This window comes from Oncorhynchus keta, chromosome 36 (genome assembly GCF_023373465.1).
Source record: "Oncorhynchus keta strain PuntledgeMale-10-30-2019 chromosome 36, Oket_V2, whole genome shotgun sequence".
Classification (NCBI taxonomy): domain Eukaryota; kingdom Metazoa; phylum Chordata; class Actinopteri; order Salmoniformes; family Salmonidae; genus Oncorhynchus; species Oncorhynchus keta.
In genome coordinates this window covers 1,167,947-1,187,249 of record NC_068456.1, presented here as the reverse complement: position 1 = coordinate 1,187,249, position 19,303 = coordinate 1,167,947, and the positions used below count along the sequence as shown (strand labels likewise).

Sequence of the window (19,303 nt, the reverse complement as noted above, 5' to 3'; positions counted from 1 at the left end):
AATGAATTCTGAGAGTGCTTACAAAATAATACTTCATCTTTTATAGCCAAGATACACCCCTCTGAACTCACAATGACAAACCACAGATCTTAGGAACATCACAAAGGGCCTTTTGCTTAAAAAAGGAGTATCCCATAGCCAGATAGCATTAGCTATAAATTATCGTTCAGTTTGGACTCTAATACAAGGTTCTACTTCTCGTTCTTGGTACTTCATGTTACCAAAACATTACCTCATTCAATGGCATATATCAATTGTCAATACTAGATACTCCCATCTCAAATACAACCCACCCCTGGACAAGCTCCCTGAGGGGAGTGAGCCTCTAGGTCATATACTATGAAAGATAAGTTTCAACATCAGAGGGGACATACAATGGTTCCAGACACTGCCATACTCCTCCCCCCAATGGGAAAAGGAGGCAATGACTGGAGTACAGACATAGTGGAGCCCTTCACATGGTTTCACAGATATATTTATTATGAAGACAATGTTCAAACCTGACTTCTCCCTTTCTGATATTCTGCCTATTACCAGACATGTAAAAGACAAGCCTGACCTCTCCCCTCTTTGGGCCCCAAGTGACTTTTGCCTAGAGAAGAGAGAGGAAAATGCAACTGCCAACAGTATAGTCCAAAAGAAGACATTCTAATTACAAGAATAAAGTAAATAAAACATCTTATTTATCTATGTTACCTAACTAATTCTGATTCAGCTACGACAGCTCTCGTCGAATAGAAACATTTGTTCCTCGCAATAAGGCCTCAAACAAATTGTCCACAACAGTGAAATGTTACTTTTTATGTGAATTAATTAGGAGGCAGAACACACCTCTATTCAAGGTATTGTTAGAAAATTAAACTAGTTATAAAATATTTTGAAATTGACAAGTTGAAACATAGTTAACAGGCAGCGTGCATTGGTTTGAGGCCAGAGTGGTTTAATTTTCCTTTTGCGCAACAATCACATTTTGGAACAGTGAGTGCCTTTTGACATCAAGTACACAAAAATGCACACTGGGGCGACCGTTAGAGATATTTGGAAAGGTTAAGCTAAACGTTCTGATCTATTGCAATAGCCTCAATGCTTTTTAAATGTTTGGTGCTAGTGGTTGTATTCATTTGGGATCTATCGCATCCCACAACTGTCCCAGACTATATTTTAAATATTTATTTATTGCACTGAGGGAAAAGTTGACCAATCGAATAGGTAAACTTTTGTAGAATGACATAGGCTAGTGCTTTCGCTGTTGGCAGATCGGATGTACCGACTTCAGATGAGTCCCAAGATGCTTGTGGGGGTCGTAGAGCAAAACTGAGAACACCATCGTGTTCATGAGAGTAAACTTTCCACAAAGGGGTCATAATAGTTAGCCAAACTGTCCGTACGCTAGAGACGATGTTGTGAGAAGATACATGTTCGGGATGTCTCTTGGTCTCACAAACACCGCTCTAGCTCTGTCACCTTTCGCTGCAGATGCGAAAGTGCGATATCTGCGGATGCGGTGGATTGAGATTCATCCAATTCAAAAGAGAACAGATATCTCAAACTGTCAGATTTGTATGGTGATTTTTGTATTATGCTATTTCCATTTACGCCAGTACGGGGACATCAACTCTAGGTTAATGTACCTGGCTGGCTGAATAGATCCAGTGTCGTCGAGTAATTACAGAACGTGAAATATCTTGAATTCCCTTCTCCCAGAGTCCCCAGCATCTTCCCAGAGAGCTGAGTAGTGAGAGGATGCCAATTTCTATCTCGACTCTCTCCCACTTGCTCATCTTGGGACAGTAATCATTTAGGGGAGCCACTGCAAGTCTGGGCAGTGCCAAAGTGACAGACTCAGATTTCCCTCCTCTCCCCAGAGAGTGACAGGTATGGTGCTGAGAATTCTGGGCACGTAGGCACCTGGCTGACTATCGCTTCATATCAAAAAATTGCCCGACTGAGTATGTGAGTGAGTGAGTGTGTGAGAGAATAAAAACAAAACAAAAAAAGACCAGATGACAACTGGTTTGATGCAAAATGTAAAATTATAAGGAAAACACTATCCAACCAAAACCACAGTCCCAAATAATGGTGAATTATGGCTTCATTACTGTGAGACTTACTCTAAAAGCATACACTCAGAACCAAAAAAAGCACAGTACAACAGCAAGCAGCTGACACTAATTGCGGAGTCAATAAACAAGAACAACGTCTGGCAAATTGGAAAAAAATACAAAATCAAAAACAGAGGAATTAGCGATACAAAGTGGTGAAATATGGACAACCCATTTTAAAACCATCTACAACACCGTTCAAATTGACACAATCGCAGAATGCCAAATTCATGAGAAGTTGAATGGATTAGAAAAAGCTATAAACGACAATCAAAATCCGTTGGACTCCCCAATTACTGCCCAGGACTTCTAAGAAACTTCAGGCCCTCTAAAGAAAAAAATATTTTTAAAAACATGCGGACCTGATGGTATCCTAAATGAGGTGATCACACTCACTAGTGCAAAATTTCAATTGGCTATTTGATCTTGAGTGTGGGTTGTTTACCTGACATCTGGAATCAAGGACTCATAATCCCAATCTTTAAGAATGGACACAAATTTGACCCCAACAATTACAGGGGCATGTGAGTGAACAGTAACCTAGGGAAAGGTTTTCTGTGGTATTATACATGTATGAGTTCGAAACTTCCTTGATAAGCACAATGTCTTGAGTAATAGCCAAATTGGATTTATACCAAAACATCACACGACTGTTCATGTACACCCTGATAGATACACATGTCCACCAAAATATATGCTTGCTTTATCGACTTCCAAAAAGCATTTGATTCTATTTGGCATACAGGACTGTTCTACAAATTTATTGAAAGTGGTGTAGGGGGTAAAACATTAAATTAAATCAATGTAATACTGGCAATACGTGCAGCATTAAAACTGTCAAGAAAATAACAGAATTCTTTAACCAGGGGCGGGGCCTCCGCCAGGGTTGCAATCTGAGCCCTTGACTCTTCAATATTTACATCAACAAATTGGACACTACTCTAGAAAAATCGGTCCCTGGTGTTAGTCTCCACAACTCACATTTTCTGTTACCCACAGCACATGGCCTACAGCAAAGCCTGGACCTGCTAGAGCAGTACTGCCAGACCTGGGCCTGTCAATAAACCCCAAAAATACTAAAGTAATGATTTTCCAGAGAAGATCCAGATCTCAGGGAATTAGACCAAAGTTCTCAATTGGTACAAAATATATAGAGAACTGCACACAGTACAATTACTTAGGTTTAAAAACAAGCTCAACTGGACACCTTAATGAGGCAGTGAATGAACAGAGAGAGAAACCACGCAGAACATTCTACACCATTAAAAAACAAATTCAAATGGAAATATCTAATAAAATGTGGCTAAAACTAATTGAATTTGTCATTGAACCAATAGCACTTTGTGGCAGTGAGGTGTGGGGTCCACTTGCAAAACAAGATTTCATCAAATGGGACAAACACCCCATTGAAACTCTGCATGCAGAGTTCTGTCAGATTCTCCTACATGTCCAGAGGAAAACTACAAACAATGCATGCAGGGCAGAATTTGGCCAATATCCACTAATAATATATATTCTTTAAAGCAATTACGTTTTGGAAACATCTAAAATGCAGTGACCCTGTCTCATATCATTACCGAGCCCTGCAATGCCAAGAGCTGATCAAAGAAAAGAGTCCCCTCATCCAGCTGGTCCTGGGGCTGAGTTCACAAACTTGTCCTGAGGCTTCAGTGTGTTCGTAGAACAAGAACATCCAATTAATCAGAATAAACCAAATTACAGTCAAAACAAAACTACTGCACATTACTTATTGGGAAGCACAAAGCAAAATGCAGTGCTATCTGGCCCTAAATTGAGAGTACACCGTGGCTAACTATTTGACCATGGTTACTGACCAAAACCTTAGAAAAACCTTGACAAAGTACAGGCTCAGTGAGCACAGCCTTCCCATTGAGAAGGTTAGACACAGGACAACCTGGCTCCCTGTAGAGGAAAGGCTGTGCAACCACTGCACAACAGCAGAACCTGAGACGGAGCTGCATTTCCTGACAAAATATGAAAAGTATAAAACAATTAGTGTGTCATTTCCCCAAATTTGAAACTCTTAGTCAAGGTTTCAATGACCTTTCTGATGAGAGTAGGCTACCCATCCTGTTGGGGAGGACACAGCTGTGGGTTGTCAGCACACTACATTGCTGCCTGCCATAAGTTGAGGGACAGTGTCTGACAGACCAATCAATCTGCACATGTCCTCTACTGTATGCTTATTGTTACTGTTCAATGTATGGTTATTTTGACCCTTGTTTATTGGTGTTACTGTTGTCCCATTGACAATTTTGATTATTATTATCTTCATATTGTAAATCTCCGAACTAAGCTTTGGCAATATGTACATTGTTACGTCATGCCAATAAAGCAAATTGAATTTAATTGAGAGGAAGAGACAGATTAGAAATTAAATATATACGTAACATTCATGTTAAACTATGCAAGTGCATATTTAGGTGTGTTAATAGATGCATCATTACAATGACAGCTAAGCGAAAGAAACCTGGCCATCTTTATCAGCGTTCAGGTCCTGAAAGATGCCTGTATAAGAGCTGGATTACTTAACAGGGAGAACTTGTTGAGAAGGGGAGAGCCTCGTGATACATCAGAGAGGGTGTATTTTGTTACAAAATACAGCACTGAAGCAGAGAACATTAAAAGAATCATTAAAAATTTGGGGGGAATCATCCAAAGTGATACGCAACTACACCAAGTCTTTCCTGAGCCACCAGTCATAAGCTTGTCCTACCCTAAATGACAAATTAGTCCACAGTTATCTTCCGGGTGACTCTCAAAAAACTTGGAGATTTGTGTCCTTCATGGAGTTATCAGAATTCCACGGGAAGGTCTGCTCAATCAAAGAGTACAACCACTTGATTACAGCATTTCGCCAGAAATGGAGGAGGCAGGTGGCTGGATGAGGTAGGGAACTGGTCTGTCTGCCCATTAATCACGCTACTCCATTCTGTTTGTTTATGTCGGCCCTAGCCGCACTCAGGCTCTGCGTGTAGTTAATCCGACCCTCTCTGCCTAGTCAACGCCATTTTACCTGCTGTTGTTGTGCTAGCTGATTAGCTGTTGTTGTCTCACCTACTGTTTTAGCTAGCTCTCCCAATCAACACCTGCGATTACTGTATGCCTCGCTGTACGTCTCTCTCAAATGTCAATATGCCTTGTATACTGTTGTTCAGGTTAGTTATCATTGTATTAGTTTACAATGAAGCCCCTAGTTCCACTCTTCATACCCCTGATACCTCCTTTGTCCCACCTCCCACACATGCGGTGACCTCACCCATTACAACCAGCATGTCCAGAGATACAACCTCTCTTATCATCACCCAGTGCCTGGGCTTACCTCTGCTGTACCCGCACCCCACCATACCCCTGCCTGCGCATTATGCCCTGAATATATTCTACCATGCCCAGAAATCTGCTCCTTTTATTCTTTGTCCCCAACGCTCTAGGCGACCAGTTTTGATAGCCTTTAGCCGCACCCTCATACTACTCCTCCTCTGTTCCGCGGGTGATGTGGAGGTAAACCCAGGCCCTGCATGTCCCCAGACACCCTGATTTGTTGACTTCTGTGATCGAAAAAGCCTTGGTTTCATGCATGTCAACATCAGAAGCCTCCTCCCTAAGTTTGTTTTACTCACTGCTTTAGCACACTCTGCTAACCCTGATGTCCTTGCCGTGTCTGAATCCTGGCTCAGGAAGGCCACCAAGAATTCTGAGATTTCCATACCCAACTATAACATTTTCTGTCAAGATAGAACTGCCAAAGGCGGAGGAGTTGCAGTCTACTGCAGAGATAGCCTGCAAAGTAATGTCATACTTTCCAGGTCCATACCCAAACAGTTTGAACTACTAATTTTAAAAATTACTCTCTCCAGAAATAAGTCTCTCACTGTTGCCACCTGCTACCGACCCCCCCTCAGCTCCCAGCTGTGCCCTGGACACCATTTGTGAATTGATCGCCCCCCATCTAGCTTCAGAGTTTGTTCTGTTAGGTGACCTAAACTGGGATATGCTTAACACCCCGGCAGTCCTACAATCTAAGCTAGATGCCCTCAATCTCACTCAAATCATCAAGGAACCCACCAGGTACAACCCTAAATATGTAAACAAGGGCACCCTCATAGACATCATCCTGACCAACTGGCCCTCCAAATATACCTCCGCTGTCTTCAACCAGGATCTCAGCGATCACTGCCTCATCGCCTGTATCCGCCACGGAGCCGCAGTCAAACGACCACCCCTCATCACTGTCAAACGCTCCCTAAAACACTTCTGTGAGCAGGCCTTTCTAATCGACCTGGCCCGTGTATCCTGGAAGGACATTGACCTCATCCCGTCAGTTGAGGATGCCTGGTCATTCTTTAAAAGTAACTTCCTCACCATTTTAGATAAGCATGCTCCGTTCAAAAATGCAGAACCAAGAACAGATACAGCCCTTGGTTCACTCCAGACCTGACTGCCCTCGACCAGCACAAAAACATCCTGTGGCGGACTGCAATAGCATCGAATAGCCCCGTGATATGCAACTGTTCAGGGAAGTCAGGAACCAATACACGCAGTCAGTCAGGAAAGCTAAGGCCAGCTTCTTCAGGCAGAAGTTTGCATCCTTTAGCTCCAACTCCAAAAAGTTCTGGGACACTGTGAAGTCCATGGAGAACAAGAGCACCTCCTCCCAGCTGCCCACTGCACTGAGGCTCGGAAACACGGTCTCCACCGATAAATCCATGATTATCGAAAACTTCAATAAGCACTTCTCAACGGCTGGCCATGCCTTCCGCCTGGCTACTCCAACCTCGGCCAACAGCTCCGCCCCCCGTAGTTCCTCACCCAAGCCTCTCCAGGTTCTCCTTTACCCAAATCCAGATAGCAGATGTTCTGAAAGAGCTGCAAAACCTGGACCCGTACAAATCAGCTGGGCTTGACAATCTGGACCCGCTATTTCTGAAACTATCTGCCGCCATTGTCGCAACCCCTATTACCAGCCTGTTCAACCTCTCTTTCATATCGTCTGAGATCCCCAAGGATTGAAAGCTGCCGCAGTCATCCCCTCTTCAAAGGGGGAGACACCCTGGACCCAAACTGCTATAGACCTATATCCATCCTGCCCTGCCTATCTAAGGTCTTCGAAAGCCAAGTCAACAAACAGGTCACTGACCATCTCGAATCCCACCGTACCTTCTCCGCTGTGCAATCTGGTTTCCGAGCCGGTCACGGGTGCACCTCAGCCACACTCAAGGTACTAAATGATATCATAACCGCCATCGATAAAAGACAGTACTGTGCAGCCGTCTTCATCGACCTCGCCAAGGCTTTCGACTCTGTCAATCACCAAATTCTTATCGGCAGACTCAACAGCCTCGGTTTTTCGGATGACTGCCTTGCCTGGTTCACCAATTACTTTGCAGACAGAGTTCAGTGTGTCAAATCGGAGGGCATGCTGTCCGGTCCTCTGGCAGTCTCTATGGGGGTGCCACAGGGTTCAATTCTCGGGCCGACTCTTTTCTCTGTATATATCAATGATGTTGCTCTTGCTTCGGGCGATTCCCTGATCCACCTCTACGCAGACGACACCATTCTATATACTTTCGGCCCGTCATTGGACACTGTGCTATCAAACCTCCAAACAAGCTTCAATGCCATACAGCACTCCTTCCGTGGCCTCCAACTGCTCTTAAACGCGAGTAAAACCAAATGCATGCTTTTCAACCGATCGCTGCCTGCACCCGCATGCCCGACTAGCATCACCACCCTGGATGGTTCCGACCTTGAATATGTGGACATCTATAAGTACCTAGGTGTCTGGCTAGACTGCAAACTCTCCTTCCAGACTCACATCAAACATCTCCAATCAAAAGTCAAATCCAGAGTCGGCTTTCTATTCCTCAACAAAGCCTCCTTCACTCACGCTGCCAAGCTTACCCTAGTAAAACTGACTATCCTACCGATCCTCGACTTTGGCGATGTCATCTACAAAATGGCTTCCAACACTCTACTCAGCAAACTGGATGCAGTCTATCACAGTGCCATCCGTTTTGTCACTAAAGCACCTTATACCACCCACCACTGCGACTTGTATGCTCTAGTCGGCTGGCCCTCACTACATATTCGTCGCCAGACCCACTGGCTCCAGGTCATCTACAAGTCCATGCTAGGTAAAGCTCCGCCTTATCTCAGTTCACTGGTCACGATGGCAACACCCATCCGTAGCACGCGCTCCAGCAGGTGTATCTCACTGATCATCCCTAAAGCCAACACCTCATTTGGCCGCCTTTCGTTCCAGTACTCTGCTGCCTGTGACTGGAACGAATTGCAAAAATCGCTGAAGTTGGAGACTTTTATCTCCCTCACCAACTTCAAACATCAGCTATCCGAGCAGCTAACCGATCGCTGCAGCTGTACATAGTCTATAGGTAAATAGCTCACCCTTTTTCACCTACCTCATTCCCATACTGTTTTTATACTGTTTTTATTTATTTACTTTTCTGCTCTTTTGCACACCAATATCTCTACCTGTACATGCCCATCTGATCATTTATCACTCCAGTGTTAATCTGCAAAATTGTATTATTCGCCTACCTCCTCATGCCTTTTGCACACATTGTATATAGACTGCCCATTTTTTTCTACTGTGTTATTGACTTGCTAATTGTTTACTCCATGTGTAACTCTGTGTTGTCTGTTCACACTGCTATGCTTTATCTTGGCCAGGTCGCAGTTGCAAATGAGAACTTGTTCTCAACTAGCCTACCTGGTTAAATAAAGGTGAAATAAAAAAAATAAATAAAAAACCTCATCCCGTCAGTAGAGGATGCCTGGTTGTTATTGAGAAGCACTTTCCTCACCATCTTAATTATTGATACTACCCATCCCGCATGCGGGAGTGTAATCATAGCCTCAAACTAATTACCATGACGCAGGGGACATAAATCTTCCTAAAAAAAAATCACAAATGAAATATATTGAGACACAGCTTAGCCTTTTGATAATCACACTGTCATCTCAGATTTTCAAAATATGCTTTACAGACAACGCTAGACAAGCATTTGTGTAAGTTTATCATGGCATAATGCTATGCTAGGCTCTGCTACCAGCAGGCAACATTTTCACAAAAATAAGAAAAGCAATCAAATTAAATAATTTACCTTTGAAGAACTTCACATTTTTCACTCAGGAGACTCCCAGTTAGATAGCAAATGTTCCTTTTTTCCAAAAATATTATTTTTGTAGGCGAAATAGCTTCGGTTGTTCTTCACGTTTGGCTGAGAAATCAATCGGAAAATGCAGTCACTACAACGCCAAACTTTTTTCCAAATTAGCTCCATAATATCGACAGAAACATGGCAAACGTTGTTTAGAATCAATCCTCAAGGTGTTTTTCTCATATCTATTCGATAATATATCCCTCGGGACAATTGGTTTCTCATAAGAAGCGATTGGAAAAATGGCTACTTGTGTACTTTACGCAAGATTTTCTGCGGGAGCCATCACGTGACCACTTGCTAAATGTGGTCGCTTACGGCTATTCTTCAACATAAATGAGTAAAAAGACGTCACAATGCTGTAGACACCTTGAGGAATACGTAGAAAAACCTAATTCGTAGCTCATTCACAGCCATATAAGGAGTCATTGGCATGAGGCGGTTTCAAAAAATGTGGCACTTCCTGATTGGATTTTTTTCTGGGTTTCGCCAGTAACATCAGTTCTGTGGCACTCACAGACAATATCGTTGCAGTTTTGGAAATGTCAGAGTGTTTTCTATCCAAAGCTGTCAATTATATGCATAGTCGAGCATATTGCTGTGACAAAATATCCCGTTTAAAACGGGATATTTTGATCCAAAAATGAAAATACTGCCCCCTAGTTATAAAAGGTTAAATAAGCATGAACCTTTCAAAAAATGTAGAACTAAGAACACATATAGTCCTTGGTTCAGATGTGACTGCCCTCGGCCAGCACAAAAACATCCGGTGACGTACTACACTAGCATCGAATTGTCCCCGCGATATGCAACTTTTCAGGGAATTCAGGAACCAACACATAAAGTCAGTTAGGAAAGCAAAGGCTAGCTTTTTCAAGCAGAAATGTGCATCCTGTAGCTCTAACTCCAAAAAGATCTGGGACACTAAAGTCCATGGAGAACAAGAGCACCTCCTCCCAGCATTTCTCTACGGCTGGCCATGTTTTCCTCCTGGCTACCCCAACCCCCAGCCAACAGCTCCGCACCCCCAGCAGCGACTTTCCAAAGCCTCCCCAGGTTCTCCTTCAACCAAATGCAGATGTTCTGAAAGAGCTGTAATACCTGGACCCGTACAAATCAGCTGGGCTAGACAATCTGGAACTTCTCTTTCTAAAATTATCCACCACCATTGTTGCAACCCTTATTACTAGTCTGTTCAAAATTTCTTTCATATTGTCCAAGATTCTTAAATATTGGAAAGCTGCTGTGACACTCTAGACCCAAACATTTACAGACCTATACCCGTCCTGCCCTGCCTTTCTAAAGTCTTTGAAAACCAAGTTAACAATCAGATCACTGATCATTTCAAATCCTACCATACCTTCTCCGCTGTGCAATCCGGTTTCCGAGCTGGTCAAGGGTGCACCTCAGCCACGCTCAAGGTACTAAATGATATCATAACCGCCATCGATAAAAGACAGTACTGTGCAGCCGTCTTCAGCGACCTGGCCAAGGCATTCGACTCTGTCAATCACCGTATTCTTATTGGTTTCTCAAATGACTGCATTGCCTGGTTCATTAACTGCTTCTCAAACAGAGTTCAGTGTGTCAAATCGGAGGACCTGTTGGTACCCCATCTGTGGGGGTACCACAGGGTTCAATTCTCGGGCCGACTTTTTTCTCTGTATATATCAATGATGTCGCTATTGCTGTGGGTGATTCCTTGATCCACCTCTACACAGACGACACCATCCTGTAGACATCTGGCCCTTCTTTGGACACTGTGTTAACAAACCTCCAAACTAGCTGCAATGCCATAGAGCACTTATTTTGTGGCCTCCAATTGCCCTTCAATGCTAGTAAAACTAAATGCATGCTCTTCAACCGATCGCTGCAAACTAGCATCACTACTCTGGACAGTTGTGACTTAGAATATGTGGAAAACTACAAATACCTAGGTGTCTGACTAGACTGTAAACTCTCCTTCCAGACTCATATTAAGCATCTCCAATTCAAAATTAAATCTAGAATCGGCTTGCTATTTCGCAGCCTCCTTCACTCACGCTGCCAAACATACCCTCGTAAAACTGACTATCCTACCGATCCTCGACTTCGGCGATGTCATTTACAAAATTTGCTTCCAACACTCTACTCAGCAAACTGGATGCAGTCTATCACAGTGCATCCATTTTGTCACCAAAGCCCAGTATAGCACCCACCACTGCGACCTGTATGCTCTCGTTGGCTGGCCCTCGCTACATATTTGTCACCAGTCCCATTGGCTCCAGGTCATCTGTAAGTCTTTGCTAGGTAAAGCTCTGCCTTATCTTAGCCCACTAGTCACCAATACAACACCCACCCACTAGCACGCGCTCCAGCAGGTATATCTCACTGGTCATCCTCAAAGCCAACACTTCCTTTCACCACCTTTCCTTCCAGTTCTCTGCTGCCAATGACTGGAACAAATTTCAGAAATCGCTGAAGTTGAAGACTTATATCTCCCTCACTAACCTTTAAGCATCAGCTATCTGAGCAGCTTACTGATGGCTGCAGCTGTACACAGCCCATCCAACTACCTACCTCATACCCATATTTTTTTTATTGACTTTTTTTGCTCTTTTGCACACCAGTATTTCTACTTGCATATCATCATCTGCACATCTATCACTCCAGTATTTAATTGCTAAATTGTAATTAGTTTGCTTTTATTGGCCTATTTATTGCCTTACCTCCTTACTACATTTGCCTACACTGTATATAGATTTTCCATTGTGTTTTTGACTGTACTTTTGTTTATCCCATGTGTAACTCTCTGTTGTTGTTTTCTGTCCCACTGCTTTGCTTTATTTTGGCCAGGCCGCAGTTGTAAATGAGAACTTGTTCTCAACTAGCCTACCTGGTTAAATAAAGGTGAAATAAATAACAAATAAATAAAACTCTATTTTCACTCAAGTATGACAATAAAGATACCTTCATAGAAAATTAGTCAGTATAAGTGAAAGTCACCCAGTAAAATGCTACTTGAATAAAATGTTTTAAATTTGTCTAAAGTAAATGTAATTTTTAAAATATACTGAAGTATAAATAATTGACGATTCCTTAAGCGAACCAGATGGCACAACTTTCTTGTTAATTTACGGTATAGCCAGGGGCATAGTTCAACACTTAGACATAATGTACAAACTAAGCATTTGTCTTAAGTGAGTCCACCAGATCAGAGACAGTATTGAAGAGCAGGAATGTTTTCTTGATAAGAACGTGAATTGGACCATTTTCCTGTCGTGCTAAACATTCAAAATGTAACGCATACTTTTGGGTGTAAAGGCAAATGTATGGAGTAAAAGGTTGATTATTTTCTTTAGGAATGTAGTGAAGTAAAAGTATTTTTACTTCAGTACTTTCCACCACTGTGTGTGTACATGTATAACCATTCAGGCATGTGGGGGTTCGGTATGTGAGTGTGTTCCAGGAGAAACTAATTAAGGCAGAGGGGAGTGGGAGGAGAAAGCCCAGTAGAGAGGTCTATTTACCCTGTAGTCTGTAGTGTTAAGAACTGAGGGGGTGGACACAGCATAGGAGGGTTTATACGGCTTGACTGGCACTATTCTAAAGGCATCAGCATGCTTCAGTTCTGCTAGTGCCAAGCTGAGCTCACCGAACGAGTGTGCTTGCATACTCACTTAAAAGACCTACACGAGAAAAAAGGGGCAATAGTACTGTTTGTCCATTTTGAGATGCCATAGCCAGTATAGGCTTCTTCAAAATAGTCAGAATTAATAAATTATAACTCAAGAAATCTGTGATTCATTTTTAAGTTATTGTAGTCACGCAATATTGCATCTGACTATGATGTTAGGTCAGTATTTCTTAAGTGACAAAAATTGCATGATTTGCATCATGAGTCATCTCTCATTGAATGACACTTCAACGAAGAATCCCTACTGTTGAACAACTGCCGACAAGGGTGTTCTCCGTTTTGCTTTACGACCCCCACAAGTGTCACAGTACTCATCTGAAGGTAACATGGTACAGGTAAAAAAAAAGAAATGAATGGAAGTATGGAGGTATTTTTTTTACCAACAAAAACAATTGGTTAAATACAGTGGCTTGCAAAAGTATTCACCCCCTTGGCATTTTTCCTATTTTGTTGCCTTACAACCTGGAATTAAAATAGATTTTTGGGGGGTTTGTATCATTTGATTTACACAACATGCCTACCACTTTGAAGGTACAAAATATGTTTTATTGTTAAACAAACAGGTAATAAGACAACAACAAAAATGAACTTGAGCATGCATAACTATTCACCCCCCAAAGTCAATACTATATAGAACCACCCTTTGCAGAAAATACAGCAGCAAGTCTCTTGGGGTATGTCTCTATACGCTTGGCACATCGAGCCACTGCGGTTTTTGCTCATTCTTCAAGACAAAACTGCTCCAGCTCCTTCAAGTTGGATGGGTTCCGCTGGTGTACAGCAGTCTTTAAGTCATAACACAGATTCTTAATTAGATTGAGGTCTGGGCTTTGACTAGGCCATTCCAAGACATTTACATGTTTCCCTTAAACCACTCGAGTGTTGCTTTAGCAGTATGCTTAGGGTCATTGTCCTGCTGGAAGGTGAACCTCCATCCTTGTTTCAATCTCTTGAAGACTGAAACATGTTTCCCTCAAGAATTTCCCTGTATTTAGCACAATTTTTCATTCTTTCAATTCTGAAAAGTTTCCCCGACCCTGCTGACTGGGAAACTGACACCACTATGATGCTGCCACCACCATGTTTCACTGTGGGGATGTTGCTCTGGGGGTGATGAGAGGTGAGAGAGGTGAAATTCCACAACATACGGTGATCCCTACATAAATAGTCATATTAAACATTCATGAAAATACAAGTGTCTCACATATATCGAAAGCCTAGAATCTTGCTAATCCAACTGCGTTGTCAGATTTAAAAAAAATATTTACTGCGAAAGAATACGATGCGATTATCTGAGGATAGAGCCCCATAAAACAAAATACTATTTCAACCAGCACAGGCTAACAAAATCACAAACTGCATTAAAATAAATCGTTTACCTTTGATGATCTTCGTCTGTTTGCAATCCCAATGCTCATTGTTACACAATGAATTATCTTTTGTTTGATAAAATCAGTTTTTATAGCCTTACACGAAACATTTTGTGAACCGCTTGTGTCATGAATTCCGTCTCATTCCATTTGACGACACATTCGAGAGTAAATACCCACACAAAACGTGACTTTTACAGTCATGTTTGGTTTCATTGCAATCAACTGGTTTGTTTGTAACACACCAAACCTGATGGGCCATTTCGCGGGACGTATTGACTGATAGAAACCGATTTGAAAACAACAAGTAATGACATCACTGTGCACCAATGATATGACCACTGTTTCGTTGATTGACTGTTTTTGAACCGAATGACCACTGATCGTCTTGAAATCTAGCTGGGTAGATTTTTTTTATTTTTTTATTTTTTTATTTCACCTTTATTTAACCAGGTAGGCTAGTTGAGAACAAGTTCTCATTTGCAACTGCGACCTGGCCAAGATAAAGCATAGCAGTGTGAACAGACAACACAGAGTTACACATGGAGTAAACAATTAACAAGTCAATAACACAGTAGAAAAAAAGGTGCAGTCTATATACAATGTGTGCAAAAGGCATGAGGAGGTAGGCGAATAATACAATTTTGCAGATTAACACTGGAGTGATAAATGATCAGATGGTCATGTACAGGTAGAGATATTGGTGTGCAAAAGAGCAGAAAAATAAATAAATAAAAAACAGTATAAAAACAGTATGGGAATGTGGTAGGTGAAAATGGGTGGGCTATTTACCAATAGACTATGTACAGCTGCAGCGATCGGTTAGCTGCTCGGATAGCTGATGTTTGAAGTTGGTGAGGGAGATAAAAGTCTCCAACTTCAGCAATTTTTGCAGTTCGTTCCAGTCACAGGCAGCAGAGTACTGGAACGAAAGGCGGCCAAATGAGGTGTTGGCTTTAGGGATGATCAGTGAGATACACCTGCTGGAGCGCGTGCTACGGATGGGTGTTGCCATCGTGACCAGTGAACTGAGATAAGGCGGAGCTTTACCTAGCATGGACTTGTAGATGACCTGGAGCCAGTGGGTCTGGCGACGAATATGTAGTGAGGGCCAGCCGACTAGAGCATACAAGTCGCAGTGGTGGGTGGTATAAGGTGCTTTAGTGACAAAACGGATGGCACTGTGATAGACTGCATCCAGTTTGCTGAGTAGAGTGTTGGACGCCATTTTGTAGATGACATCGCCGAAGTCGAGGATCGGTAGGATAGTCAGTTTTACTAGGGTAAGCTTGGCGGCGTGAGTGAAGGAGGCTTTGTTGCGGAATAGAAAGCCGACTCTTGATTTGATTTTCGATTGGAGATGTTTGATGTGAGTCTGGAAGGAGAGTTTGCAGTCTAGCCAGACACCTAGGTACTTATAGATGTCCACATATTCAAGGTCGGAACCATCCAGGGTGGTGATGCTAGTCGGGCATGCGGGTGCAGGCAGCGATCGGTTGAAAAGCATGCATTTGGTTTTACTCGCGTTTAAGAGCAGTTGGAGGCCATGGAAGGCGTGCTGTATGGCATTGAAGCTCGTTTGGAGGTTAGATAGCACAGTGTCCAATGACGGGCCGAAAGTATATAGAATGGTGTCGTCTGCGCAGAGGTGGATCAGGGAATCGCCCACAGCAAGAGCAACATCATTGATATATACAGAGAAAAGAGTCGGCCCGAGAATTGAACCCTGTGGCACCCCCATAGAGACTGCCAGAGGACCGGACAGCATGCCCTCCAATTTGACACACTGAACTCTGTCTGCAAAGTAATTGGTGAACCAGGCAAGGCAGTCATCCGAAAAACCGAGGCTACTGAGTCTGCCGATAAGAATATGGTGATTGACAGAGTCGAAAGCCTTGGCGAGGTCGATGAAGACGGCTGCACAGTACTGTCTTTTATCGATGGCGGTTATGATATCGTTTAGTACCTTGAGTGTGGCTGAGGTGCACCCGTGACCGGCTCGGAAACCAGATTGCACAGCGGAGAAGGTACGGTGGGATAGCCAATGAGACGGCAATATGCAATGGTTATGTGTTGGAAGACCAACCCATGTAGTAAACTCCGGCGTAAAGAGAGTCATTTGCTTTTGAAGTTTTATATCGGAAGGAGCTACGTATATTACGCACAGCATTGTTTGGTAAATGCGCAGATTCAGTAGTTTATATATTAATCAGTATGGCGACTAAGTCAGGGAAAGCTAAATCGAAGTCTAGAATTTTTTTATTTATTTCACCTTTATTTAACCAGGTAGGCTAGTTGAGAACAAGTTCTCATTTACAACTGCGACCTGGCCAAGATAAAGCATAGCAGTGTGAACAGACAACACAGAGTTACACATGGAGTAAACAATTAACAAGTCAATAACACAGTAGAAAAAAAAGAAAAAAAGAGGGTCTATATACATTGTGTGCAAAAGGCATGAGGAGGTAGGCGAATAATTACACTTTTGCAGATTAACACTGGAGTAGTAAATGATCAGATGGTCATGTACAGGTAGAGATACTGGTGTGCAAAAGAGCAGAAAAGTAAATAAATATATACAGTATGGGGATGAGGTAGGTAAATTGGGTGGGCTATTTACCGATAGACTATGTACAGCTGCAGCGATCGGTTAGCTGCTCAGATAGCAGATGTTTGAAGTTGGTGAGGGAGATAAAAGTCTCAGGTGTACACACAATTTTAGAGGAAATTGGTCAGAAAAGTGAGACAGAAATTATTGTAGGACGATTCATATACCGATTCCCAAGTGGAGGAATATTTTGAGCGGAGAGAACATGTTTTGGACTGGTAAGTTCTTCTCATGCTAATGCGCTTGTTTGAAATTAATAATATAAAATATTATTTGTGATTTTTATTTTATTTTAGAAGCAATATATTAAAATGTAATGTAATGAAATGTGAGATGCGTGTGTCTGCCGCCCCACCCCAACCGACATGAAATAGCCTATTTGAGGCTGCTGAGGGGAGGGCAGGCCCACAACAATGGCCAAATTGAAATGGAGACAGTAGATACAGCTGGTCTGTTGTAATATAATAAAGACAGTAGATCTAGCTGGTCTGACATAATGCTGTCAGTAGATCTGCTGCTGTTCCAGTTTCAAATGTTCTCCTTGCAGCTATGGAACCCTAAACTGTTCATATTTACTCTTGAGGTGCTGTAATGTTGCATCCTTTACAAATACTGTGATTACTATTATTTGACCCTGCTGGTCATCTATGAACGTTTGAAAATCTCGGCCATGCTCTGTTATAATCTCCACCCGGCACAGCAAGGACTGGCCACCCCTCATAGCCTGGTTCCTCTCTGGGTTTCTTCCTAGGTTTTGACCTTTCTAGGGAGTTTTTCCTAGCCACCGTGCTTCTACACCTGCATTGCTTGATGTTTGGGGTTTTAGGCTGGGTTTCTGGACAGCACTTTGAGATATTAGCTGATGTACGAAGGGCTATATAAATACATTTGATTTGATAAAGGACTGAGGGTCTTCCAAATTTTGAAAGTGTGTAAATAGTTACCCATGTTATTTTGTACATGTACATGTATATATATATTTTTTTTTGGGGGGTGTTAGAATACCATTTTGGCATGTTGTACATAGTTATTTGTTTCAAAATGTATACCTTCACCAATTTGGCCACATTTGGGCAACTTGTGTGGGACACCTGGGTGACTTCATGATAAATGTCATGTAGCACACTCATTTTGGTAGTTATCATTATGAAACTTTGCACAAGTACTGTTGCCCTCTTATGCGTTTCACTGAAATTGTCCCCATCATCCAATCTGAATGTTTGTTTTATCTTGTTCATTTTAAAGATGATACAACAATAAAAAGAAAAACAATTATGATTTTTTTCATTGTATTATCTAAACCAGACCTATTGTGTTATATTCTCCTACATTCAATTCACATTTACACAAACTTCAGAGTGTTGTCTTTCAAATGGTACCAATAATATGCATATCCTTGGTTCTGTGCCTGGGCTACAGTCAGTTAGATTTGGGTATGTCTTCAGGCGGAAATTGAAAATAGTAGGGTGGTAGCTATAAGAGGTTAAAAGTGTAAAAACGTGTTAAGTCCAGTAGCAAATATCGAATCCTCTTCAAAGTTCTATACATACAATGTTGGAGCACCAGTTTGCTCTCTAACGTATCAAAGAACTAAAAACATGGTATTACCGTAAAGAGATTGTGTGGTCCTTTAGAGCATGGGGCTTGCAAAGCCAGGATTGTGGGTTTGAGTCCAGCTGGGGGCCACCCATATGAAAATAAATGTTTTGTGAATGACTGAGAGCTAATGTGCATATGTGTGTCTCCCTCAGATTCACAGAATTCCTGGAGCCCTTTGAGAGAGTAATCCAACCAGAGGAGCTATGGCTCTACAAAAACCCCTTGGTGGAGTCAGACCACATCCCTAAGAGGGTCATGTTCGTAAGTGACACACACACAGACAGATAGGAGCACACACATGCACACACCATCATCATCACCATCACCACCATCCTCATCCCACTCATTCTATTACCTCTCACAAATTAGACTCAAATGAACGAATTCAGATGGTCTGTGAACTGGAGAAATTAGTCATTCAGGATAATCAATATCTTGTAATACATCAAGTTCTCTATTGGCATATGTTCTAAGCATTCATCAAAAGATGTGAAAAGTGCATCACAGAGCCATATTGATCAATCGTCCTAAAAGAAATTTCCTGCAAGTCTATACGGAAAGAATAGGGGCAGTGGAAGTCCATGGAGGACATTGCCAATCAATTTTCACAAACATAACAAAATCTCCAGGACACCTTTTTCAGTTGGAAGCATATAAAAAATATATTTTTTATAATATATTACACTGGATCTTTCTTGAATGTTCTTTCTTGTTTTTCCTCAAACTTATTCTGAGTTTTTATTTTC

General features: G+C 42.1%; 1 protein-coding gene across 1 annotated transcript in view; it reads left to right on the top strand.

Moving 5' to 3' along the window:
* Window positions 1–19,303, top strand: part of LOC118369884 (phospholipid phosphatase 4-like) — a 127,840-nt gene that overhangs the window by 39,204 nt on the left and 69,333 nt on the right. The window contains exon 2 of the mRNA XM_035754656.2: window positions 18,710–18,818. Within this exon, the coding sequence (XP_035610549.1) occupies window positions 18,710–18,818 (109 nt within the window). The remainder of the gene's footprint in view (window positions 1–18,709; window positions 18,819–19,303) is intronic.